The sequence below is a fragment of the Rhinopithecus bieti genome, unplaced genomic scaffold (genome assembly GCF_001698545.2).
Source record: "Rhinopithecus bieti isolate Rb0 unplaced genomic scaffold, ASM169854v2 scaffold_71542, whole genome shotgun sequence".
In the NCBI taxonomy this organism is placed as follows: domain Eukaryota; kingdom Metazoa; phylum Chordata; class Mammalia; order Primates; family Cercopithecidae; genus Rhinopithecus; species Rhinopithecus bieti.
In genome coordinates, this window is record NW_016826746.1 from 13308 (window position 1) to 39161 (window position 25854).

Genomic DNA, 25854 nt, shown 5'->3' on the forward strand with positions numbered 1-25854 from the left:
TTTTTTTTTTTTGAAACAGGGTCTCACTCTGTCGCCTAGGCTGGAGTGCAGTGGTGTGATCTGGGCTCACTGCAACCTCCACCTCTCGGGCTCAGGTGACCCTCGCACCTCAGCATCTCAAGTAGCTGGGACTAAAGGCATGTGCGTCATCATGCCCAGCTAGTTTTGGTAGTTTTTTGTAGAGACATGATTTTGTCATGTTACCTAGGCTGGTATCAAATTTCTGGACTCAAGTGACAAGCGATCTGCCTGCCTTGGCCTCCCAAAGTGCTGGGATTATAGGCATGAGCCACTGTGCCCAGCCTGTTTTTTTATATATTTTTAATATTATTATTTAGTTTTTTAATATTATTAATATAGCTTTTTTATATTATTAATAATTCAGTTTCCACGTGTTATAGGGTATATTCGGATATTCTGGGGTGTTTTTTTTTTTGAGACAGAGTCTCGCTCTGTCCCCCAGGCTGGAGTGCAGTGGCTCGATCTCGGCTCACTGCAAGCTCCGCCTCCTGGGTTCACGCCATTCTCCTGCCTCAGCCTCCTGAGCAGGTGGGACTACAGGCGCCCACCACCGCACCTGGCTAATTTTTTGTATTTTTAGTAGAGACAGGGTTTCACCGTGGTCTCGATCTCCTGACCTTGTGATCCGCCTGCCTCAGCCTCCCAAAGTGCTGGAGTACTGGGATTACAGGCGTGAGCCACCGCACCCGGCCTGGGGTTTTTTAAATAGTCATTTTTAGTAATTTGTGTCTGTCTAGAAACTTCCCTTTTTTGATTTGAAAAAAAAATAGAGACAGGGTCTCGCCACTACAGGCATGAGTCACCACACCCCGCTGAGAAGTCAGCTTTTAAACTAATATTGGGGTTTCCTCATGATGATTTGTTTTTGTCTTGCTGCTTTCAAGATTTTTCCCTTGTCTTTGACTCTTGGCACCTTTATTATGTCTTTGTGCATCTCTCTGTGTTTATTCTACATAGAGTTTGTTGGACTGCCCTTTTTTTCTTTCTTTCTTTCTTTTTTTCTGAGACGGAGTCTTCCTCTGTCGCCAGGCTGGAGTGCAATGGCACAATCTCGGCTCACTGCAACCTCCACCTCCCAGGTTCAAGTGATTCCCCTGCCTCTGCCTCCTAAGTAGCTGGGATTACAGGCGCATACCACCATGCCCTGCTAATTTTTTGTATTTTAGTAGAGATGGGGTTTCACCATCTTGGCCAGGATGGTGTCAATGTCCTAACCTCGTGATCTGCCCACCTCAGCCTCCCAAAGTGCTGGGATTACAGGCGTGAGCCAGTACCCCTGGCCTAAGCTGCTTTGATGTATAGATTACAGTTTTCATCAGCCTTCCGAAGCTTTCAGCCATTGTTTCTTCAAGTATTTTGTTTTCCTACTCCTTTCTCTTTTTCCTCTTCTGATGCTCATTACCCATATGTTGGATCACTTAATAGTGTGCCATGGTTGTCTGAGACTCTGTTCATTTTCCTCACCTTTTCTCTTTGTTCTGCAGATTGTATAATCTCTTTCAATCCACAAGTTCACTAGTTCTTTTTCTTTTTGATCCACCCACCTCGACCTCCCAAAGTGCTGGGATTACAGGCGTGAACCACCGTGCTCAGCCAAGTTCACTAATTCTTTTTTTTAATTTTTTTATTTTTTTAATTTTTTTTTGAGACGGAGTCTAGCTCTGTCGCCCAGGCTGGATTGGAGTGCAGTGGCGCGATCTCGGCTCACTGCAAGCTCTGCCTCCAGAGTTCACGCCATTTTCCTGCATCAGCCTCCGAAGTAGCTGGGACTACAGGCGCCCGCCAGCACACCCGGCTAATTTTTTGTATTTTTAGTAGAGATAGGGTTTCACCGTGTTAGCCAGGATGGTCTCAATCCCCTGACCTCGCCCACCTCGGCCTCCCAAAGTGCTGGGATTACAGGCATGAGCCACCGCACTCGGCCAAAGTTCACTAATCCTTAAATTCAAATCTGTTGAGTCCTTCAAATGGATTTTTGGTGTCCATTATTGTACTTTTCAGCTCTAAGATTTAATATGTTGTTATTATAATTTCTATCTCTGTGTTTGAATTGTTTCATGAGACAGTGTCATCATACCTTCTACTTGAGTTTTCTTTAAACATATTGATTATTGCTACTTTGAAGTCTTTGTTGAAGTTGACATCTGGTCACTGTCACAGGAAGTTTCTGTTTTCTGCTTTTTTATCTGTGCCTGGGTCAGAATTTCCTTTGGATGTCTCATAATTTTTCACTAATTTTTTTTTTTTTTTTTTTTTTTGCGATGGAGTCTTGCTTTGTTGCCCAGGCTGGAGTGCAGTAGTGCGATCTTGGCTTACTGCAACCTCCACCTCTCAAGTTCAAGCAATTCTCCTGCCTTAGCCTCCCAAGTAGCTGGGATTATAGGCATGTGCTACCATGCCCGGCTAATTTTTGTATTCTTAGTAGAGACGGGGTTCCACCATGTTGGTCAGGCTGGTCTCGAACTCTTGACTTTGTGAGCCACCCACCTCAGCCTCCCAAAGTGCTGGGATTACTGGCGTCAGCCACTACGCCAGGCCCAACAGGAATGGTTTTTGAGGTTGTTGTTTTGAGATTTATTCTGAACCCAGGGAGTCTGTTCTTAGCTATTTTACTAGTAGTCCTGGTCCTCTCTGGTAACCTAGTTGGCCTATGGGTTAGCTAATGTCACTATCAAATCTAGCAGTCTTTCTTTTTTATGGCTGTGTAGTTGGGGCGGGGGGAGAACAAATGTATCAGTGTTTAACCCCAGTAAATACTCAGAAAGAAAAATGTCCTTTTAACTTTTTTTCTCCCTAGCTTCCTTTGTTTTTGAGTCTTGTACTTTCCAACACTCTTGCCAGTGAAGTCAGTTCCTTTGAGATTGGGAGTTTACTGATTTAAGGCCCTGCTCTTACTCTGGGCAGAATCTCTAAGCCGAGGTTCTGTGAATGGAGACAATGGAGTACCTCTCTCTGAGTGACTCTGCCACTTTAGGAGAGACATGGGAGGAGGTACAGTGGGCTGTAGGCCTCCAGTCTTGGTTTGCCTTTTCTGGCATAGGACCTCCACTTTCTGAACAAACCATGGGTATGTGAGCCCTCATATTCTTAGTGTGCCATGCCCAGGGTCAAGCCTCCATTCCACGTGTGTGTGGCTGGGTAGAAGATAGGAACCGTTCCCTCTCAGCTATACTTGTCCAGAACTTCGTCTCAGCAACAGGTAGCTGAGGGCGGGATGAGAGATACTGACACCCAGCTGGGTATAGTGGCTCATGCCTGTAATCCCAGCACTTTGGGAGGCCAAGGTGGGCAGATCACCTGAGGTCAGGAGTTCAAGACCAGCCTGGACAACATCGTGAAACCCCATCTCTGCTAAAAATACAAAAATTAGCTGGGCTTGGTGGCAGGCACTTGTAATCCCAGCTACTCGGAAGGCTGAGGCAGGAGAATTGCTTGAACCTGGAAAGTAGAGGTTGCAGTGAGCCGAGATCACACCATTGCACTCCAGCTTGGGCAACCAAGAGTGCAACTCCATCTCAAAAAAAAAAAAAAAAACCGATGCTGACATTCTGTTCCTCCTGGGAAGATATCATACCCCTCAACTGAGATGAGCCAGGTAGATGCGGGGAGACCTGTCTTCTTGACTGTACTGTCTGGAGTGGAGTTTCCATCACATTAAACTGGGGGAGGCAGGAATGCAATAGGTTGTATTTCAGACATCACAACTCTTCATTCTTCTTACTGAGTTTTAGTAGCTTTTCCTCGTTAAATCTTTCTCATTTGCTATATGTCCTTAGGAATATTTTCAGAGACTTTAAATGGTTGTTTTTTAATACTTTTCATTAGTTTCACTAGGTAGTAGTTCCAGGGAACTCCTCAGACTGCTATGCTAGAAGTCTGTCCTCTCAAATTAATATTTAGGAAGCTTCTTAAACCTTAATTCCAAAACACTGATAAAGATGATACCAAAATGAAACTGTAGATTAGTTAGATTAGTTTACTATTATTAAAGATACGAAAGTAGGCTGGATATAGTGACTTACACCTGTAATCCCAGCACTTTGGGAGACTGAGGTGGAGGATCATTTGAGCTCAGGAGTTCGAGACCAGCCTGAGCAATATAGTGAGACCCTGGGTCTATAAAATTAAAAATAAAAAAATTAGCCAGGTACTGGGGCATGTAGTCCCAGCTACTTGGGAGGCTGAGATGGGAGGATCGCCTGAGCCCAGGAGGTTGAGGCTGCAATGAGCTGTGCATGCCACTGCATTCCAGCTGGGGCAACAGAGCAAGACTGACTCAAAAAAATAAAGTGCTAAATAAAATATTAGTAATTATCAATCTAGTAGTGATCCCTACGTAAGAGACATTATAAGTGAGGTTTGTTTCTGGAATGGAGAGATGGCTCCATAAGAAATCTAGCAACACTTGCTGTGCGCGGTGGCTCACGCCTGTAATCCCAGCACTTTGGGAGGCCGAGGCAGGCAGATCATGAGGTCAGGAGATCGAGACCATCCTGGCTAACACACTGAAACCCCATCTCTACTAAAAATACAAAAAATTAGCCAGTCATGTTGGTGGGCGCCTGTAGTTCCAGCTACTCGGGAGGCTGAGGCAGGAGAATGGTGTGAACCCGGGAGGGAGAGCTTGCAGTGAGCTGAGATCGCGCCACTGCACTCCAGCCTGGGCGACAAAGCGAGACTCTGTGTCAAAAGAAAAGAAAAGAAATCTAGCAACATTATTGTGCAAACTCTCTTTTCTCTTCATGTGCAAATAATGAGATTATGCTCTTAGAAAAGCTGAATGATCCCACCAAAATGTTCTTGGAATTTATAGAATTTGGTAAGGGGATGGGATTCAAAATAGCATACAAAAAGTAGTAGTGTTTCTCTATTCTAGTACTAACCAGTTAGAAATTTAAATGGGGGAAAAAAAGCGCTACTTAAAATAACCACACAATGTATGAAATAGCTAAGAATAGAGATTTAAGAAGAAAGACTTGAGGGCCAGGCACGGTGGCTCATGCCTGTAATTCCAGCACTTTGGGAAGCCGAGATGGGTGGATTGCCTGAGGTCAGGAGTTTGAGACCAGCCTGGCCAACGTAGTAAAACCCTGTCTCTACTAAAAATACAAAAAATTAGCTGGGCATGGTGGTGGGCGCCTGTAATCCCAGCTACTCAGGAGGCTGAGGCAGGAGAATCGCTTGAACCTGGGAGGTGGAGGTTGCAGTGAGCCAAGATTACACCACTGCACTCCAGCCTGGGCAACAAGAGCAAAACTCTGTCTCAAAAAAAAAAAAAGAAGAAGAAAGGCTTGAGATCTTTAAGAACTACAAATACTCCAAGGATATGAATAAGACCTTAATGAATAGAGGAATGTTCTGTGTTCTTAAATGGGCGGTTTAATAGTGAAACAAAACGAAAACCAGTTCTCTCCAAATTAATATAGACAGCACAGTTCTCGTCAAAACCTCAGTCGGGGAGTAGGACTGAATGAAATGATTTTAAAGTTTTACATTGTAGAATTCAGTCTAACAATAGTTGAGAGATTGATTTCAAAAATATTAAAACTACAAAGCTTCTGCAATTAAAAAACAAAAAAAGTGATATTAACACAGTAATGAAACAGTGGAACCATAATAGAGAGTCTAGCAAAAGATCCCAGTATGTTTCAGACTTAGTAATTTGTTGAAGTTAGTACAGATATCTTATCTGAAACCTTAGGGCCAGATGCCTCAGAATTAATTTTTGGGCTTCAGAAAGCCAATATGCAAGGCTGGACACAGTGGCTCACACCTGCAATCCCAGCACTTTGGGAGGCTTGAGGTGGGAGAATTGCTTGAGCCCTGGAGCTCCTGACCATAGTGAGATCTCGTCTCTACAAAAAAATAAAAAATTAGCCAAGCATGGTGGCTATAGTCCCAGCTACTCAAGAGGCTAGAGTGGGAAGATCACTTGAGCCCAGGAGTTTGAGGCTACAGTTAGCCATGATCACACAATGGCAGTGCAGCCTGGGCAACAGAGTGAGACCCCTATCTCTAAAATAAAATTAAAAGAAAGACAATATGGTATTAGCACTAACCTCTCCAAAAGGATCTGGGGAAAGTGCCTTGTAGATGAGTCATGAATAATTCTTCACATGACATGTATATAAATGGAATAAATAAAAATGTAGCCGGGCGCGGTGGCTAAAGCCTGTAATCCCAGCACTTTGGGAGGCCGAGACGGGCGGATCACGAGGTCAGGAGATCGAGACCATCCTGGCTAACACGGTGAAACCGCGTCTCTACTAAAACATACAAAAAACTAGCCGGGCGAGGTGGCGGGCGCCTGTAGTCCCAGCTACGTGGGAGGCTGAGGCAGGAGAATGGCGTAAACCCGGGAGGCGGAGCTTGCAGTGAGCTGAGATCCGGCCACTGCACCCCAGCCCGGGCGACAGACCAAGACTCCGTCTCAAAAAAAAAAAAAAAAAAAAAAAAAATGAAATGTCAGTTCATTTTACCCCAAAAGAAATTTTGGGGAAAATGTTTTCTAGAGCCTTTTGGATTTCCAGTTTATAGATAAGGGATTATAGACCTATATGCCAATTTGGTAGGGAAATAATGGTTTGTTTTGTACATTTCTGTAAAAGAAAATTTTGGACCCTCTACCTCATAACATACATAGATTGAGTTCATCCTTCATCTGAAAATCTGAAACGCTCTGAAATCCAAAACCTTTTTTTTTTTTTTTAAGAGATTGAGTCTTGCCGTGTTGTGCAGGATGGAGTGCAGTGGCTGGTCACAAGTGAAATCATTGCACACTATAGCCTTGATCCTGAACTCAAGCGATCCTCCTGCATCAGCTTCATGAGAGTAGCTGAGACTACAGGCACAAGCCACTGTGCCCAGTAAAATCTGACTTTTTCAGCACAGACATGACAAAGTAAATGCTCATTGAAGCATTTCAGATTTTGGGTTTTTTGGAGTAGGGATGCTCACCTGGTAAGTATAATGCAAATATTCCAAAATCTGAAAGACTTCTGGTCATAAGCACTTTGGATAAGGGATACTCAATCTGTATCAAATTCTAGAAAATGTGGCCTGGCGTGGTGGCTCATGCCTGTAATCCTAGCACTTTGGGAAGCTAAGATGGGCGGAGGTCGTGAGCTCAGGAGCTCAAGACCAGCCTGGGCAACATAGGAAAATACTGTATCTACTAAAAATACAAAAAATTAGCTGGGTGTGGTGGTGCATGCCTGTAGTCCTAGCTACTCAGGAGGCTGAGGCATGCGAATTGCCTAAACCCAGAAGGCGGAGGTTGCAGTGAGCTGAGAGCCCCTGCACTCCAGCTTGGGTGACAGAGCGAGACTGTCTTAAAAAAAAAAAGAAAATTTAAATGTGAAAAATAAAACCAAGATGAGAAAATAGTTAGAAAATCACAAACTCTGGGCGGGTGGTCCAGTGTGCTTACCAGAGCACTCAGTTGCCGGCGGACAGGGAAATGCCGTGGGAAGCAGCAGCACAGATTCTTCTGTCTTTCATCCACAGCAAAAATACCCAACAGTGACAACATCCAGTGCTGATGGGCAGGCAGGAGGACCAGGTCATTGTTTTAACACAGGTGGAAGAAGCATGACTTGGAAATGTTTTGCAGTTAATTGGGTACTATCACTTTGAAACCAAACCTGGTTAGAATTAAAAGCACCAGCATGGAAGTGTACAGGTTTATTCTGTTGTTGCTGGGTTATTGTGGAGAAAATGTGGAAACAATATAAATGTGCCTCAGTTGGGAGAATTTATGGTGTGGTCATCTGGGCATCTAGAGCCAAGAGGATAAAGTGTTGGCAAGTGAGAAGGAGTCACTGAGGAACGGTCTATAGTAGTATCCTAATTGTGTATCTTTAGTTTGTTATGAGCATGTATGATGTCTGTTAATATTTTCCTCCAGTAGTAGAGAAAACGTGCTAAGGAAAAAAAAAATGAAGATGGAGAGAGTAGAAGCAGCAAGTGAGAAGGCTTTCTGAAACATGTAAATGGAGTGGGCGGGACTCAGTGGGCTCTCCCACCCCGCCGAAAATATCCTCCTTTTAGCTTATGGTTTTTATAATGATCAAAGTGAGATTTGCCTGTACTCCCACCATGAGGAAATGGCCCCGCATACTGACGGAAATCCTTCCAGACAAACTGGCTCTGGCATGCTTTGCAGGCAGTACTATATTATACACCTTTCTTTTTTCTTTTTTTTTTTTTTGAGACGGAGTCTTGGTCTGTCGCCCGGGCTGGGGTGTAGCGGCCGGATCTCAGCTCACTGCAATCTCCGCTTCCCGGGTTTACGCCATTCTCCTGCCTCAGCCTCCCGAGTAGCTGGGACTACAGGCGCCCGCCACCTCGCCCGGCTAGTTTTTTGTATTTTTTAGTAGAGACGGGGTTTCACCTTGTTAGCCAGGATGGTCTCGATCTCCTGACGTCGTGATCCGCCCGTCTCGGCCTCCCAAAGTGTTGGGATTACAGGCTTGAGCCACCGCGCCGGCCTATTATACACCTTTCTTATGCCGGCGGAGAGATGAGCCCGATTTGAAGGGCTGCATGACGTTCTTTTGAATGTACAATTTATTTAACCTTTTCTGCACTGAGGAACGTTTAAGTTCAATCAGTGTGCACGTATGTTTCCAGTTCTTAACTTTAGGATAGGTTCTGGGAAGGGATTAATGAAACAGATTTTTACTTTTCATACATTCTGTCAAACTGCTTTCTAAAAAATATGGAAACAGTTGATCCTCCCACCAGCAGAGAAGTGTCTCTTCAGCCTTGCATGACTGGGAATAATTCTTCATTCTTGGAATTCTGTGGGTTAAAAAGACATGTTTGATTAAATATCTGTTCCTGCTTTTGTACCCTCCCCGTTGGTCCCAAAGTGCTCCTTGCCTATTAGCCTAGTTGGCACTTTGTTACGGGTTGCACCTTTGGCTCTTAGTTTCTTAATTTGTTCACTGCTTACAGCTTTTTTTGTAAGCAAATCAGATTTGTGTAATACAGCCGTAAAGATATATAGAGATCTATAGTTCTGTATTTTTAATTACCTACACTAAGTGTGGTGTGGAAGGAGAAGGAATTTGAACAAAGATCAGATAGGTTGTGGTTCCATGCTTGTAGAGTTGGTGGGGTTGCGCTCCGGGTGGAAGCGTGGGTGCAGGGGCAGGGGGGCGTCCCTCTAAACTGGCAGGGTCGGGGCGGGAACTTGTAGGGCAGTCAGAGCAGCCTCTCCAGCCCCTTCTGCCCTGCCCGCAGCTCATGATGGAGCAGTCCAAGAAGTCCTCGCTCATGGTGGCCCGCAGTATTCTCAACAACAAGCTCATCAGCAAGAAGCTGGAGCGCTACCTGAAGGTGAGGCGCTGGTCCTGGCCTGGGCTTGTCCCCACCTCAGTCCCTGCCTGTGCTCCCTCCCTTCAGTGTCCGCGCCCCTCCCACAGGGCGAGAACCCTTTCACCGACAACCCCGAGGAGGAGAAGGAGCAGGAGGAGGCTGAGGGCGGTGCCCTGGACGAGGGGGCACAGGGCGAAGCGGCAGGGGTCTCGGAGGGTGCAGAGGGCGCGCCGGCGCAGCCTCCCGTGCCCCCAGAGCCAGTCCCCGGGGCCGTGTCGCCGCCACCGCCGCCGCCCCCAGAGGAGGAGGAGGAGGGCGCCGTGCCCTTGCTGGGAGGGGCGCTGCAACGCCAGATCCGCGGCATCCCGGGCCTCGACGTGGAGGACGACGAGGAGGGCGGTGGGGGCGTCCCGTGACCCGAGCTCGGGGCGGGCGGGGCCCGCGTGGCCGAAGCTGGAAGCCAAACCTAATAAAGTTTTCCCATCCCACCTCCCGGTTTCTCTGTTACGGTGCCGCGCGGGCGGGGCGGGGCGGGGCGGGGCGCGGGCTGAGAGGCGGGGGGCGCATGCGCGTGGGCTGGGCCCTCGGGCACCGCTACGGGACCACAACTCCCGACAGGCTGCGGAGGTGGAGCTTCGCAACCCGAAAGGCTAGCTGGGACGGCGAGGGCGGACCCTCGTGAAGGCCAGCCAATGGGAGCGCGCAGAAGTAGTGACGTGTGCGCCTAGTCTTCCAGTAGTCAACGGCGGAGGCGCGTTGAACGCATGCGTGCTGTGGTCGCCTAGTAAAAGGGGCTGCTGGTGGGCCGCGTTGAAGACATGGACCAGGGCTACGGAGGTTTGTGTTGGCTGCTGGGTGCAGAGTGGGGAGGGAAGGCTGAGTGCAAGCGACGCAGCCGCTGCGCAGACGGCCGCGGGCCGGGCCTTCGTCCCGAGTGTGGTTGCCGCAGCCGGGCCCTGTAGAGAGGCGGCGAGGGCGCGCGCGCGCGCGCCGCTCATTGGACTTTGGCGCTGTCGCTCCCAGGGCGCTGCGTGTGGATTGGCCGTCAGGGCCCGAAGAGGCGGGCGGGACTCGGGGTTGGGGCAGACGCCGCGGTGGGCTTCATGGGGGGCGCCTTGGGCTGTGCGGGCCGTTTCTGCCCCTCACCTTCGGCGGGGCCCTTCCGGCTCCCGGCGACCCCGGGGTTTGCACTCCCGGCTTCCTCTTCCGAAGACGCCACAAAATGGCGGCGCTAGGGGGCGGAGCTACAGCGTGGGGTCCTGAGGTCGGGCTCCGGGCGCTGGGTCTGGGGCCGCGGGTGGACCGCTGGGGCCGCCTCTCCCGACCTGCGCTAGGCCTTCGGGGCCGGGTGGGGCCTCCGCTGGGCTCCCAAGGCCCAGGGCGCCTGTCCTGGAAGCCGTCAGGCTGCGCGGGGTCTGGCCTTTAGTCCCCCGTGCTGCGCAGTGGGGTCGAGTGCGGCCGGCTCAGGAGTCAGCCTCGCCGGGCTCCAGCTCTGTACCCGGCGCGTGCTGGCGTGGGACAGGATGGTGAGGAGCAGATGCTGAGTGTTCGTACAAAGCTGGAAACCTGATGTGCCCTGGGGCTGGTGACAGATTGGCCATTCTCATGTAGGCAGTGCGTTGTGGTGGCTTGGAGGGGCCAAGGGGTTGTGCAGGAGGGAACGTGTCCTTTCCCCACTTGGCTTTAGCGCTTGCCCTGCAGTAGGGCCGATCTTCTCGAGCTTCCTGCTCCCCGCCTCTGGAATCAGAGCCTTCTGGGAGCCAAGTTTGCCCACAGGGGATAGTTGGGACATGCTGGGTGGAGCTCGACTGGCTGTAGAGAAGCTAGTGGTCTGATCCTGGCTGCAGGAGCTCAAGAAGTTGTCGATCTTGAGAAGTGGCAGGGCAAAATTATCCCGTCACCAGAAATTGCAGAGACAGGAGAGGGGTCGGTCCTGAGGCGGCAGCGTGCGCGGTGTGCTTTGGTGTCTTCCGTGTCCTAGCGAAGGCTCAGCCTGGCTCTCCTAGTCTTCCACAGCCTGGGTAGATTTCACCATTCTTTCCCTTCCTTCCCATCAGATCTTTTGTTCCGGTATTGTCTTTTTCAGTCTTAGTTTGGAGAGGGTTTTTTTAATCCCCTTTTCCTACTTCCCGAAAGCCTTTCAGGCACAGTGGAGATAGTTCAGCTTCCCCGATTTTTTGTGTTTCGGGGAGCGTTTTAAGGTTAATAGTGCGTGCTACTTACACTGGAGCTTCACAGGGAAGTGGCCTCTCGAGGTTGGTTACCTGTTGTTAGAATCTGCAGTCTGCCTTTCTGTTGCACGGATGCAAATTTAGAAGGCTTTGCGGTTTGACGGAGGGGAAGGCGTAGCATAGCAGAGGGCAAAACTCAGCGGTTATGACTGGGTCAAGGCTCGTAACCCATGAGCCTAGCTCCCTTGTCTCTGAATGGCCTTCGGGACAACAGGGTTTGCTGGGTGCTTGCAGTGTATCGGCACACACTAGGCACTTAGCGGCGGGGGTTGTTCTGGTGAGGGAGCCATGGGTATGTTCCTGCCTCATCAAAGTGAAGTCATTTAACAGGCATGGTGGCCACCCGCGCGCAGCTCAGTGCTGGGCCCCAGGGACACAGAAATGAAGAGAACACAGTTCCCATCCTCCTTCCTGGAGGGACCAGACAGATGCCATAGTGGGTGGGGGGTGTTGGAGGGTCGAAGAGTGCAGTCTGATGCCTTCGGGCCAGGCCAAGGCCCTGGGACTTAAAGGTCCAGGGGATCCGTGGAGGACTTAAAAGTGATAGGAAGTGCGGCTTAGAGAGATGCAGTTTATGTCACCAAATTCCCATGCTTGTTCTCAGTTACGGGGTACTTGTGATAGTAGTCGGAACTGGTTTCCTGGCTGTGTGGTGGGTGGGGGAATGCGTCCTCATGCTGAGTGGATTGTCTTGTGTTAGCCTCAGTTGTGGATGGACTCTTGGAGGGGTGAGGTACTTGGCCAAGGTCCCTCTGCAGGCGGAGCTGACTTCCAAACCCACTTCCCACTCTTTTTCTGCTTTGATCTCAGCCAAGTGGAATGCGATGATGCCGTTAGCCAGCTGTGGGGTGGCTTTTTTGTGTGTGGAGGGGGCTATTCCTTCTTGTAAGGCTGACACTGAACTGTAAGGAGATCCCTTTAGGAGTACCCCTAAAAGGACCCGTTCTCTGGTGTGACAAATAGAATCTTAACTCACAGGGTCTTCTTGCAGGCTACGGGGCATGGAGTGCTGGACCTGCCAACACCCAGGGTAAGTGGGCTCTGCTTTGCGGGTGAGGTGTGGGCTTCCCCTACATTCAGGGCCCTAGCATGGCAGAGCTGAACCTGATGGTCACCAGGGTCAAGGGAGAGTGGTAGCCCAGGGGCCAGCAAACTTTGTGTAAAGGATCAGATAGTGAGTATCTTTGTGGCTTTATGAGCTCCACAGTCTCTGTAGCAGGAAAGCAGTCATAAATGTGTGGAAGAGTGGATGGAACAATGCCAGTAGTTACTTACAGACGATGTAATTCAAAGATCATAATTTTTGTGTGTTATTAAATCCTCTATTTTGGCAAAATGTTTTTATTCTGAGTAAATAGCTGAGGGTATATCCAAGGTGTTTTTTTTCTCTATAATTAACGGATTTTTAGTACAGCTTTAGATTTAGTAGTAGAGTTTCATAGGCCCATACATCTCTACTCAGGTGTAGTGTCTCTCATTAGTACGATTTTTTTTTTCTTTTGAGACAGTCTTGCTCTGTTGCCCAGGCTAGAGTGCAGGGATGTGATCTTGGCTCACTGCAGCCTCAGCCTCCCGAGTAGCTGGGATTACAGGCACCCACCACCGCGCCCAGCTAATTTTTGTATTTTTAGTAGAGACAGGGTTTCACAATGTTGGCCAAGCTGGTCTCGAACTCCTGACCTCGTGATCAGCCCTCCTTGGCCTCCCAGAGTGCTGGGATTACAGGTGTGAGCCACCACACCCAGCCTCATTAGTAAGATCTTTCATTAGCTGGGTGAGGCAGCTCATGCCTGTAATGAGCGCTTTGGGAGGCTGAGGCAAGAGGCTCATGTGAGCCTGGGAGTTCGAGACCCAAGCTCAAGTGATCCTTTTATCCTAGTAATAAAAAATTAGCAGGGTATGGCAGTGCGTGCCTGTAATCCCAGCCGCTCAGAAGGCTAAGGTAGGAAGATTGCTTGAGCCCAGGAGGTCAAGGCTGCAGTGAGCTGTGAGCCACTGCACTCCAGCCTGGGTGACAGAGCAAGACCCTGTCTCAAAAAAAAAAAAAAAAAAAACTTGCATTAGTATGGTGCATTTGTTACAATTAATTAGCCAGTGTTTATGTGATACTATTCACTATAGCTCATAGTTTTTCTTAATTTGCATAGTCTCTGAGTTTTGACCCAATGTGTAAGTGATGTATTTCATGTCAAATTTGTCATTGAATATACCTTAGAAGCTTTACCCCAACCATTTAAAAAAGTAAAATTCACCCTTCACTGAGGGCAGAGCCTGAGAACACAGGGCTACAGGCAGTGTGCTGGTACTTACTTAGGAGCACTGGAATTCGAAAATCATAAGGGCTGTGCCAAGGCGGGCAGTGGGCTCCGTGTGGCCTGACTTTTTGCAGACCCCCACTCTAGAGTCAGGGTCATGATGCTAGGCTTGTTTGGGGGACCATTTTGTGCTCTCTGCTGGCAAGGTTTTCTGCTTTCTGCCAGCCCGTGTTCTAGGGCACGAGGGCTTCCTTTGTTTTCTGAGTCTGAGATCTGTCTCTAGCAATATGGGGAGTGGGGCTGCTTTTCGAGCCACCACCCGGTGTTTCAGGAGGAGGCCTTCCCAGTTGCTCCAGGCACATAATGTCCTCTTACTCACTTGAGTTAAGGACGTGACTTTGCACCAATGCCTAGCTGTGCAGTTGGCAGCACCTGCACTCTGGCTTCTGGTGGGAACTGGCCCTTTACGAGGACTCTGCCTGGGGCCTGACCCGGCCAACCTCTTGGCCAGCAGCCCACAGTAGACAAGCTTCCTGGGGAGCGTGCAGCATCCCTTCCCATGCCCTGATGGGAAGTTGGCCTTGCATGGGAGAGAGGGCTGGCTTGTGCTCAGCCTAGTGCTCTGTAGGAGTTGAGTGAGCTAAGAACACCCGAGGGTGCCTTCCTGAGCGCTGTGGAGGGAAGCCCTGGCCCTGGGACTGTGGAGGGTGGAGCAGGGTGACAGCTGGGGTGTCAGTGCCTTCGTTCTGCAAACAGGGCTCTTGTGTGTTTTTGTTTCCCCTAAGGTGCATATGGAACTGGTGTAGCCAGCTGGCAAGGTAAGCCCTTGGGCGGGGGTGGTCTGTGGGTGGGCGAGTGGGCCTCTGATCTGAAGACCAGGCGGGTCAGCCCATCAGGGAGGTTTGACATGGATTTCCTGGCTCTGTTCCTAAGGACACAGTCAGCCAGAGCTGCTTTTGTGAATACGGAGCGGTTGGTGGGGTGGGGCGGCTGCAGACGGCTGTGGTGGGCAGCCTCAGGGAAGCATGATGGGGAGGACTGTGACTGTGCTCTGGGAGCAGCGGTCCTTTGTGAGACCTGTCAGCAGCCGAAACTGCTGTTCCCAGACTCTCAGTCACCCGGCTTAGAATGGGGAACAGGTCATAGAGTCTGGCACGGAAAACCCACTGCTTGGCCCTGAGGCTGCCCCTTTCTTTAACCACCTCCTGCTGCCTCTTGGCAGGTCACAGTGCAGTGTGAAATGATGCCAGCAGCACTGGGTCCCACACCCCTTTTCCTTCCTGGTTGTGTCCACCATAGACAAGTCTCATGGCTGCTGAGGTCTGACTTGGCTCTTCCCCCCATGACAGGTTATGAAAACTACAATTACTACGGCACCCAGAACACCAGTGTCACCACAGGCGCAACCTACAGCTACGGCCCAGCCTCGTGGGAGGCCACCAAGGCCAACGATGGCAGCCTGGCGGCGGGGGGCCCTGCCGTGCACATGGCCTCTTATGGCCCAGAGCCGTGCGCCGACAATTCTGACTCCCTCATTGCCAAGATCAACCAGCGTTTGGACATGATGTCCAAGGAAGGAGGCAGGGGCGGGAGCGGCGGCGGTGGGGAGGGCATGCAGGACCGGGAGAGGTGATTATGGACCCAAGCCCTTCCCCTGGGACCCCACACCTCCCCACCTTTGTGCACATGGGAGTGGGCACCCACTCTTGAGGGAGGACCTGTCCTCGCCTCCCTCCTGGGTGTGGCATTGATGAGCTGGGCTCGTCGGGGGCCAGTGGTGTTACAGTAGGACTTCCTTGCTTTTCTTCATCGTGGGGCTTGGGCATGGTTGTTGGCTAAGCTCCCCGAGACTCCTTTTTTCTACATCCTGCTGCTCCTGTGGCCAGGGGCTCTGTGTCCCCCCACTCAGCAGTGTTCCGGGGGAGTGTTGGTTGGTGTTGGCCATCCGAGCACTTAGGTGGGATGCAGGGTGGTTTGGTTTGCTGTTTTGAATGTAGGGGCGTCGAGGTTATACTGAGGGGGTGTGGCAGTGGGTGACCGGGGTGACCGCCCCTGACAGGCTATGCTTCTGTTGCAGCTCCTTCCGCTTCCAGCCGTTCGAGTCCTATGACTCCAGGCCTTGCCTGCCTGAGCAAAACCCCTACCGCCCCAGCTACAGCTATGACTATGACTTCGACCTGGGGTCCGACCGCAATGGCAGCTTTGGGGGGCAGTACAGTGAATGCCGGGACCCGGCCCGGGAGCGGGGCTCCCTTGATGGCTTCATGCGGGGCCGGGGCCAGGGCCGCTTCCAGGACCGGAGCAACCCCGGCGCCTTCATGCGCAGCGACCCCTTCGTACCCCCCGCTGCGTCCTCTGAGCCCCTGTCCACGCCTTGGAACGAGCTGAACTACGTGGGTGGACGGGGCCTGGGAGGGCCCTCCCCCAGCCGGCCGCCTCCGTCCCTCTTCTCCCAGTCCATGGCTCCCGACTACGGCGTGATGGGCATGCAGGCGGCAGGCGGCTATGACAACACCATGCCCTACGGATGTGGCCGCTCGCAGCCTCGGATGCGGGATCGGGTAAGCCCTCACAAGGTCCCTTCCAGCTGCCTTCGCTTCTCTTTTTAGCAACTTTATCGAGGTAAAATTTCCCCATCTCAACATTCACTTAAATGTTTTTAAGTGCGCAGTTCGACTTTTAGTTAATTTACAGGATTGTGCAACCATCCCCACCACCACAGTCTAATCTTAGCATTTCTGTCAACTGGAAGAGAAACCTCTGCTCCTCAGTCACCCCCGTCTCCTCCCCCCCAGCCTCCAACAACCACCACTAGTCTCTGGATTTGCATGTTCTAGACATTTTGCACAAATGGAGTCACGAAATGTGCGGCCTTTTGTTCCTGGCTTCCTTCACTCAGCATGATTTTCTTTTTAGTTTCAAATACGTTGTCTCTGCTTTTTAAAAGACCTTTTGTGCCTGTGTTGTCTGATCTGATAACCTCCTTGCTCTTTTCTGTGGGGCATCTTCACGGCCCTGGTAAGTAGCTCATGGGGTATGCTTGTTGTCTGTAGCCCAAGAGGAGAGGGTTTGACCGCTTCGGACCAGATGGCACGGGCAGGAAACGGAAGCAGTTCCAACTTTACGAGGAGCCAGATACCAAACTGGCCCGGGTTGACAGTGAAGGAGATTTCTCCGAAAATGGTATGTTCTGGGGGCCAGGTGGGCCAGGCGGATGTAGGATGGGTCAGCTGCCTGCTGGGGTGTGCCTGCCCCGTCTGTGTCATGGACACTCACGGGTGGCATGTTTCACCCCCACTGTGGTCAGGGCACACTCACCCTGGTCGGGACAGACTCACCCTGGACGGCGAGCTTGGGAGGATGGAAACCAGATGGGACCACTCTCCGGGGACTGACTTTTCCTCTCTTTGTGTCTGGCAGATGACGCAGCTGGTGACTTCCGCTCGGGAGATGAAGAATTCAAGGGTGTAAGTCCACCAGGCAGCCCTTTCACCTCTAGCGTGGGATTTCTTCTTTCTTTTTTTTTTTTTTTTTTTGTTCTTCTTGAGACGGAGTCTCGCTCTGTCTCTGGTCACCAGCAGGCTAGGAGGCATGGCCGATCTCAGCTCACTGCAAGCTCGCCCCCCGGGTTCACGCCATTCTCCTGCCCAGCTTCCAAGTTAGCAGGGATACAGGCGCCCTGCACTTCGCCCAGGCTAGTTTTTTTTTGTATTTTTTAGTAGAGATGGTTTCACCGTGTTAGCCGGATGGTCTCGATCTCCTGACCTGTGATCCGCACATCTCGGCTCCCAAAGTCCCTGGGATACCGCGCTTGAGCCACCGCGCCCAGCCGATTTCTTCTTTCTTTAATCGCCTTTCCTCACAAAGGGGCAGGAGCAGCTGCCATGGTAGATTTGACCACCTCTGAGTGGATTTAGGACCCTGACTTTTAGCTAGGTTTCTAAAAGTTCTCCACCTTAGCCGGGCTCAGTGGCTCACACCTGTAATCCTAGCACTTAGGGAGGCCCAGGTGGGTGGATCACTTGAGGTCAGGAGTTTAAGACCAGCCTGGCCAACATGGTGAAACCCCATCTCGATTAAAAATACAAAAGTTAGCCAGGAGTGGTGGCATGTGCCTGTAGTCCCAGCTACTCAGGAGGCTGAGGGAGGAGGATCACTTGAACCTGGGAGGTGGAGGTTGCAGTGAGCTGAGATTGCACCACTGCACTCCAGCCTGGGCGACAGAGGGAGAATGTCTCAAAAAAAATGTTTTCAACTTACAGCAAACATTCCCTTTCTGCAAAAAGCTCCCAGTTCCTCTCCCTCGTCTCCAGGCCAGTAAGTGCAGGGACTGTAGGGCTGAAGCTTCCAAGCACAGGCTGGAGGCTGATTTGCCGCCAGCTCCATGCCGGGTGCCGCTGACCGGTGTCCTCATCCTTCTGTCCTCACAGCAAGGCACAGGCGGGTAGCATGTGGGGCCAGTTCATAGCCGGGGCTACCCCACGCTCCTGGGGAGGTGCCTCAGCCACCCCAGTGTAGATTCTGATCCAAGTTGGAGGTGTAGGGCCTGGATGTCCAGCGTGGGAAAGAGGGCCTTCCCAAGTCCTTACAGTCACATAGGCAGGAGATGGTGGCTTTTCAGGTTTTCAGAGTCTCACTGGAGCCCTATTTTGCTGGTCTTGAGACTAGGAATCTCTGCAAACCTGCTGATTCTTAATTTAACCATATGTTCACTGCCTAAGGAGTCAGCTCTGTTTAGATTCTCGGTTGAATTGTTTTTATCTATACATGATTTGTTATCAAGACATTGGGTAAATACAGGCCAGGTGCGGTGGCTCACGCCTGTAATCCCAGTATTTTGGGAGGCCGAGGTGGGTGGATCACTAGGTCACGAGATCGAGACCATCCCGGCCAATATGGTGAAACCCCGTCTCTACTGAAAATACAAAAATTAGCTGGACGTGGCGGCGTGCACCTGTAGTCCCAGATACTCCGGAGGCTGAGGCAGGAGAATAGCTTCAACCCAGGAGGCAGAGGTTGCAGTGAGCCAAGATCACATCATTGCACTCCAGCCTAGGAAACAGAGCGAGACTGTCTCAAAAAAAAAAAAAAAAAGATATTGGATAAATATAAACAAAAGCTTGGGAAATGTGGTGGAACCCATTTTCTGTCAAGAATGCCAGAACTGGCATCCCCCAAGTGAGACTCCCTCTCCCTATGGTTGGTGAACAGGCTCTGTTGATAGAATTGTACGGGTGGGCCTTTGTCACGGGGTAGGCAGTTCCGCAGCTTAGGAGGAACCGAGAGAGGGTGGGTGAGTGGCTTTCTAGAAAGGTCGTCGTCACAGAATCCCTGAAGGCAACTGGGAGTAATAACAGGACACACAGGCCCTATCCTAAGCCCCAGAGGGTGGTCCTGACACTGTGGCTCATTCTTGGTGGCATAGCAACCTAGGTCTAGGGTGAGACCGCCCACCAGGCAGTGGCCAGGGACTGGGCTGGTTGCGGAGAGCTGTGGACACACCAGCTCACTGCCGGACTTCGTGTATTCTCTTTTGCAGGAGGATGAATTCTGCGACTCTGGGAGGCAGAGAGGTAGGCGTCACCGTGTCCCTTGCAGCTTTCCTGTGTCTTCCTGGCTGCCCCGCACTTACTGCCCAGCTTCTGAGCAAGCTGGGGCCTGGATGGAGGGGCCCGTGGCTGTGGGGGAAGAGGGGCTGCAGCCACCAGATGGGCCTTGACCATGGCGATCAGCTGACACTTTGCTTCAAAGTGTCTGGGGCAGCATTTACCGGAAACGGGTCTGTCTGCCTGACCCGATGCAGGCTGCGGTGGGGATGGGGAGCAGCCTTGGGTGTCCGCCACAGTTGAAGTTTGTAAGGAAGGAGAAACATGAGAGAAGAGGCCCCCAGCCCATCTTCTGTGCCCTGCTCGGCCAGTGCATGTCCCTGAACTGTTTTCTCCAGGGCTTCCTTTTGTCCAGTTCCTTCAGTCACCTGCCTTGGGCCATGCCGTGGACCTCTGTGGTGGGGATACTGGCAGCTGCAGTGCACATTGCTTTGTGCCTGCAAGTGTGTGACAGCAGACACCTGCGGGGTCGGGAACACCAGGCCCACTGGGTCTTTGAGAGGCAGGCGCCCTTCAGCAGGTCTTTTCATGTCCAGTGCAGGAGACGAAAGGGTCTGCAGCAACAGCAGACCAGGCTTAAAGCCCCCACGCCTGGGCGGCCTGAGGTGCTGCGGCCTGGAGCTCACCCTGAAGCCACTTGTTTCTTTACCCGTTCTGTGGGTCTTTCCGTAGCTGGTTACCCCAAGGATCACAGGCTGGCTCCTCAGTGGCCCTGCTCCCATGCATTCTGAAGGCCCTTGGCTTAGATGCTCCTCCTGTTCAGGCTTAGCCAGCCCTCTGCGGTCCTCCCCCGTGTGACCCGCAGCAGTCCTGTCCATAGCACGGGGCGCCCCGAGCGCTTAGCGGCACAATGCTAAAGCAAAGGTGACATGTCTGTTGCGCACAGGTCCTGCTACCTACCCGGGATGACTTTGCTATTAAACAGCAGTCATAGTTTCAGGCAGTGACCTCTTGCCAAAAATCCCACACGCCCTTTTGAGAGGCTTCTGAGCAGCGCACGCCGGTCGCCATCTTCGTGGGACAGTCTCGGGACTGGCATCAGGGGTAGGGGTTACAGTTCAGATGCTTCTCCAACCTTTTTTCAGCGTCCGTCCCTGGCCTCACGCTGGGACGATGGCCACGTGGCTCTCCAAGGAGCTCCTCTGCTGGCCCCGGGGGACGGACGGGAGGACCAATCGGTCTCTTCCCAGATTTTTTTTCTAGGATTGCTTCCCACGCAGCCCTGGGAAAGCCCTAGATTGACGGTTTTTGTGAGTGGAAGATAGAGGTTGGGCCAGCAAGGACTGTCAGACCTGCTGAGGCCCTAGTTCAGACGGGGCCGCCAGGACACTCGTCACGGTCCGCCTAGAGGTGGGATAGAGGGCGGCGGAGCAGCTGCTTCACTTCTTGAGGCCTTCAGCTGCTGCCTCTTCATCCGGGGAGAATTGGCTTCTCCTGTGATATTGGGAGAAGACCCCATTGCAGGGCATGAGATTGGACAAGCAGGATGGGGAGGACAGAGACAGCAGGGGGCTGTGGTGCACATGGGGTGGGCAGGCTGTGTCCCTGGCCCGTCCTGGCCGCCTCAGGCCATGTGGGGAGTGAGGTGACTACTCTGGCCTCTCACCCCAGGCCTGTGTCCACCAGGAGTCTCTGACGGTGCCTTGGGGCATCGTGGACCCTGCCGTGTGGTGCAGGCAGTGGCAGGGCACAGGGTGTAGTGGCCAAGCCGCAGCCCCCCGACCAGGCCCTGGAGCTCAGCTCCTTTGCAGGCCCCTCAGAGCGTCTCGAAGGGACTTGTCTGTTGCAGGAGAGAAGGATGACGAGGACGAGGATGTGAAGAAGAGAAGGGAAAAGCAAAGGAGAAGAGACAGGACACGGGACCGTGCAGCCGACAGGTGAGGCACGGGCACACACCCCCACAGGAAGAGGTGGACCTGGTGCAGTGGAGGCGCTCCCAACCTCACCTGTCCTCCCTCCATAATGCTGGGGGCCTGGTAGCCTGACTCCTCTGGCCAAACCAGTGGGAGGCAAAACAGGAAACCGTTGAGAGTGTAGAAAAGGCCATCACTTGTGCCCCCAGCACACAAGCTACCTGTCTTCTAGGACGGCTGGGACGTTGCTTTGGTGAAGTTAGGTTTCTGTTCTTGCTTAGAGAACTGGTGTTTGACTCGTGTCTCTTTTCCTCTCGAATCCCAGCCTTATTAGTGGGTCTGTGTGGTCCATAACTGCCCAGCAGGGGGCTCTGTTACTCTCCTGTAGGCCTGAGGGGCGGCCCTGTCCCCTGGCCTGGTGTCTGGCATCTCAGTCAGTGTCCTGTGTTCACCTTATCCAAATCCAGATCACCCCTGGAGTTTGACATAGCTAGGAGACAGGTAGAGACATGGTCCTGCCATCAAGATTTTGTCCCAGACTAGAAAATGATTGCAAAATGTTGAGCCCAAAGGATGTCAGTGTGAGCACACCATGTGCCTGCCCCTCCCTGCCAGGAGTTAAGTGGCTTCTGACTAGAAACTGAAATTACCAGTGATCATGTGATGCTGAGGAATCCTCGACCTTAAGGTTCACATGGGAGAGTGGTTTTCTTTTTTTTTCTTTTTTTTTTGTCCTTGAGATGGAGTCTTGATCTGTTGGCCAGGCTGGAGTGCAATGGCACAATCTCAGTTCACTGCAACCTCTCTGCCTCCTGGGTTCAAGCAGTTCTGCCTCAGCCTCCTGAGTAGCTGGGATTGCAGGCACCCGCCACCATGCCCAGCTAATTTTTGTATTTTTCGTAGAGGTGAGGATTCACTGTGTTGGCAAGGCTGGTTTCAAACTCCTGATCTCAGTGATCTGCCCACTTTGGCCTCCCAAAGTGCTGGGATTACAAGCATGAACCACTGCGCCCAGCCTGGACAGTGATTGTTTTGTTCAAAGAAATGCTTAGTAAAAGGGTTGAGATGCAGTGGCTCACTCCTGTAATTCCAGCACTTTGGAAGGCTGAGCCGGCGGCTCGCTTGAGGCCAGGAGTTCAAGACCAGCCTGGTCAGTATGGTGAAACCTGTCTACTAAAACTACAAAAATTAGCCACGCATGGTGGCAGGTGCCTGTTATTTCAGCTACTACTGTAATCTCAGCTACAAGAACGAAACTCCATCTCAAAAGAAAGAGAAATGCTTAGCAAAATGAAGTCAGGAACCAAACACAGAACTGTTTCTTCTTAAGCGGTACGGGAACATTGAAACCCTTGTTATTTTAAACAGGTAAATGATGGATACAGTAGACGACTTTCCATGTCACATGGAAACTGAGATGACATTTTCTTTTTAAACTTTAATAATACAAAGAAGAGGCCAGGCATGGTGGCTCAAGCCTGTAATCCCAGCACTTTGGGAGGCCGAGGCGGGTGGATCACGAGGTCAGGAGATCGAGACCATCCTGGCTAACATGGTGAAACCCCGTCTCTACTAAAATACAAAAAAAAACTAGCCGGGCGAGGTGGCGGGCGCCTGTAGTCCCAGCTACTCGGAGGCTGAGGCGGGAGAATGGCGTGAACGCGGGAGGCGGAGCTTGCAGTGAGCCGAGATCGCGCCACTGCACTCCAGCCTGGGCGACACAGCGAGACTCCGTCTCAAAAAAAAAAAAATAATAATGCAATGAAGAGACAGAGGTGTTTCTCTGTTGCTTGGGCTATTGAACTAGCCTCAAGAGATCTTCCTGCCTGACCTCCCAGAGTACTGGGAGAAGGGCATAGAGGTGACATCTTTTACTTCCTTTTGCTTTGTTTTTTATCTTGTATGTTCTTCCAATGAAGAGGTGACTTATTTTTATTTGTTTAGTTTTTGAGACAGAGCCTCGCTCTGTCGCCCAGGCTGGAGTGCAGTGGCGCGATCTCCACTCACTGCAAGCTCCGCCTCCTGGGTTCGCGCCACTCCATAGGGGGTGTCTGCAGAAGTGGACGTGTCTTCGTGGTGCTTGTCAGAGGTCAGAAGCTAGGCTTGTGGAGTTGGCAGAAGTGAAGTCCTGAGTGCCACAGGGCCTGTACCCCTACACCAGAAGGGCAGGAACCTCCAGGACAGAGCCAGGGAGGAAGCACCCCAGTGTGGTGGCCTGGGGGTCTGCAGGCTGCTCTCCCTTGCCATGCAGCGTGGTTACTTTTGGGGAGGCTTCAAAAGCCCATGACAGAGAAGCCTCCCTTTTCATCTGTAGAATTGGATGTGACATGTCTTTACGTGGAGTCTCATGGGAGAGCTGGTCTTGGGTTTTGTGTTTTTAATTGTGCGAGGTGTTTTGTCTGCACGTAAAATGAGGTTGCTTTGTGTCATCCCAGTGGCTGCAGAGAGAAACTCATCTGAGAAGCTGTGGAGCTAGATGCTGGGCCCCAAGAGCCGCCAGCCAGAGCCTAGGGCGTCCCCAGTTCTGAGCAGTTGCAGCTTTCTGGTGTTTTCTCAGGGGCTTTGGGGCCAGGGGGGCTGCAGTGTCAGCAGATTACTATGTGAATCATTTGTCTGAGATACTTACAAGTCCGTGTTCCCATTCTTCAGCTGGAGAAGTTTGGGTAACTGCCATTCTGTTGCTCCTTGGGAAGTCAGAACTCCTAGTTCAATAGCGACTTTCCCTAGCTGAGTGCAGTGGCATGTACCTCTAATCCCAGCTACTTGGGAGGCTGAGGCGGGTGCATCACCTGAGGTCAGGAGTTCGAGACCAGCCTGGCCAACATGGTAAAACCCTGTCTCTACTAAAAATACCAAAAAAAAAAAAAATAGGCTGGGTATGGTGGCTCACACCTGTAATCCCAGCACTTTGGGAGGCTGGGGCGGGTGGATCACAAGGTCAGGAGTTTAAGACCAGCCTAGCCAACATAGTGAAACCCTGTCTCTATTAAAAATACAAAAATTAACTGGACGTGGTGGCGGGCGTCTGTAACCCCAGCTACTCGGGAGGCTGACAAAGGAGAATCATTTGAACCCGGGAGGCGGAGGTTGCAGTGAGCTGAGATCTCACCACTGCACTCCAGTCTGGGCGACAGCAAGACTCCATCTCAAAAAATAAAATAAAATAAAAATACAAAAACAATGGCCGGGCGCAGTGACTCACGCCTGTAATCCCAGCACTTTGGGAGGCAGAGGCGGGCGGATCACCAGGTCAGGAGATCAAGACCATCTTGGCTAACATGGTGAAACCCCATCTCTACTAAAAATACAAAAAATTATCTGAGCGTAGTGGCAGGCGCCTGTAGTCCCAGCTACTCACCAGGAGAATGACGTGAACCCGGGAGGTGGAGCTTGCAGTGAGCTGAGATCATGCCACTGCACTCCAGCCTGGGCGACAGAGCGAGATTCCATCTCAAAAAAAAAAGCCAGGCTTGGTGGTGGGGGCCTGTAATCCCAGCTACTCAACTCAGGAGGCTGAGGCGGGAGAATTGCTTGAACCCGGGAGTTAGAGGTTGCTGTGAGCTGAGATTGCGCCATTGCACTCCAGCCTGGGCAACAAGAGTGAAACTCAGTCTCAGAAAAAAGAAAAAGATTCCTGAAAATCCTGATTCTATTTCAGCTCTCCCCAGAGGTGAGCTGATGCTCCCTGCTTCACTCCCCTCCTTGTTTTCCTTCCCCAGAATTCAGTTTGCCTGTTCTGTGTGCAAGTTCCGTAGCTTTGACGATGAAGAGATCCAGAAGCATCTGCAAAGCAAATTCCACAAAGAGACGCTGCGGTTCATAAGCACCAAGCTGCCTGACAAGACAGTGGAGTTCCTGCAGGTAAAGGACAGCTGGGTCCCGTCACCTCATCTCCCATCGATCCGGCAGGTGCTGGATCCCTTGAAGGACGAAGGGAAATCAGACGCCATACTTGGCCAAGGTTTCCTTTCCCAGATAGAGCAGCTGTGTAAGTCCCGGAGTCACGGGGACAACCGAGCGCTCCGGCCATAGTGCTGTGCTGCCCATGGAACTGCTCTGATAGCTGCCTGCCTAGCCCTGGCAGCTGAGAAATGTCCACACATGCCAGCCTCTCATTTTACTTTATGCCATCTCCAACCCCACCTAGAAATACATTGTAAACAGAAATAAGAAAATTGAGAAGCGGCGTCAGGAATTGATGGAGAAAGAAACTGCGAAACCAAAACCAGATCCTTTCAAAGGTAAGTTGTGATCCCAGGATGCGCGCTGTCCTGGATGGTAGTAAGGCATATGACGGGACCCATAAAACGTGGTGCGAGGCCGGGTGTGGCGGATCACAAGGTCAGGAGATCCAGACCATCCTGGCTAATGTGGTGAAACCCCGTCTCTACTAAAAAATAGAAAAAAGGGCCGGGTGCAGTGGCTCAAGCCTGTAATCCCAGCACTTTGGGAGGCCGAGGCGGGCGGATCACGAGGTCAGGAGATCGAGACCATCCTGGATAACAAGGAGAAACCCCGTCTCTACTAAAAATACAAAAAAGGAGCCATGCGTGGTGGCAGTCGCCTG

At 51.5% G+C, this 25854-nt stretch overlaps 2 protein-coding genes across 2 annotated transcripts in view; both read left to right on the plus strand.

Annotated features, from left to right (window-relative positions):
* Positions 1 to 9830, plus strand: part of AKAP8L (A-kinase anchoring protein 8 like) — a gene marked incomplete at its 5' end in the record, with an annotated part of 20514 nt that extends 10684 nt beyond the window's left edge. The window contains 2 exons of the mRNA XM_017863556.1: positions 9268 to 9363; positions 9450 to 9830. Coding sequence (XP_017719045.1) covers positions 9268 to 9363; positions 9450 to 9758 — 405 coding nt within the window. The remainder of the gene's footprint in view (positions 1 to 9267; positions 9364 to 9449) is intronic.
* A 239-nt stretch (positions 9831 to 10069) lies between these two features.
* The window catches only part of AKAP8 (A-kinase anchoring protein 8), a 23553-nt gene continuing 7768 nt past the window's right edge, over positions 10070 to 25854 (plus strand). Inside the window, exons 1-11 of the mRNA XM_017863557.1 lie at positions 10070 to 10179; positions 12565 to 12603; positions 14614 to 14646; positions 15178 to 15457; positions 15906 to 16389; positions 16882 to 17011; positions 17249 to 17295; positions 19368 to 19401; positions 21224 to 21311; positions 25007 to 25148; positions 25435 to 25535. Coding sequence (XP_017719046.1) covers positions 10161 to 10179; positions 12565 to 12603; positions 14614 to 14646; positions 15178 to 15457; positions 15906 to 16389; positions 16882 to 17011; positions 17249 to 17295; positions 19368 to 19401; positions 21224 to 21311; positions 25007 to 25148; positions 25435 to 25535 — 1397 coding nt within the window. The 5' untranslated portion in view covers positions 10070 to 10160. The remainder of the gene's footprint in view (positions 10180 to 12564; positions 12604 to 14613; positions 14647 to 15177; positions 15458 to 15905; positions 16390 to 16881; positions 17012 to 17248; positions 17296 to 19367; positions 19402 to 21223; positions 21312 to 25006; positions 25149 to 25434; positions 25536 to 25854) is intronic.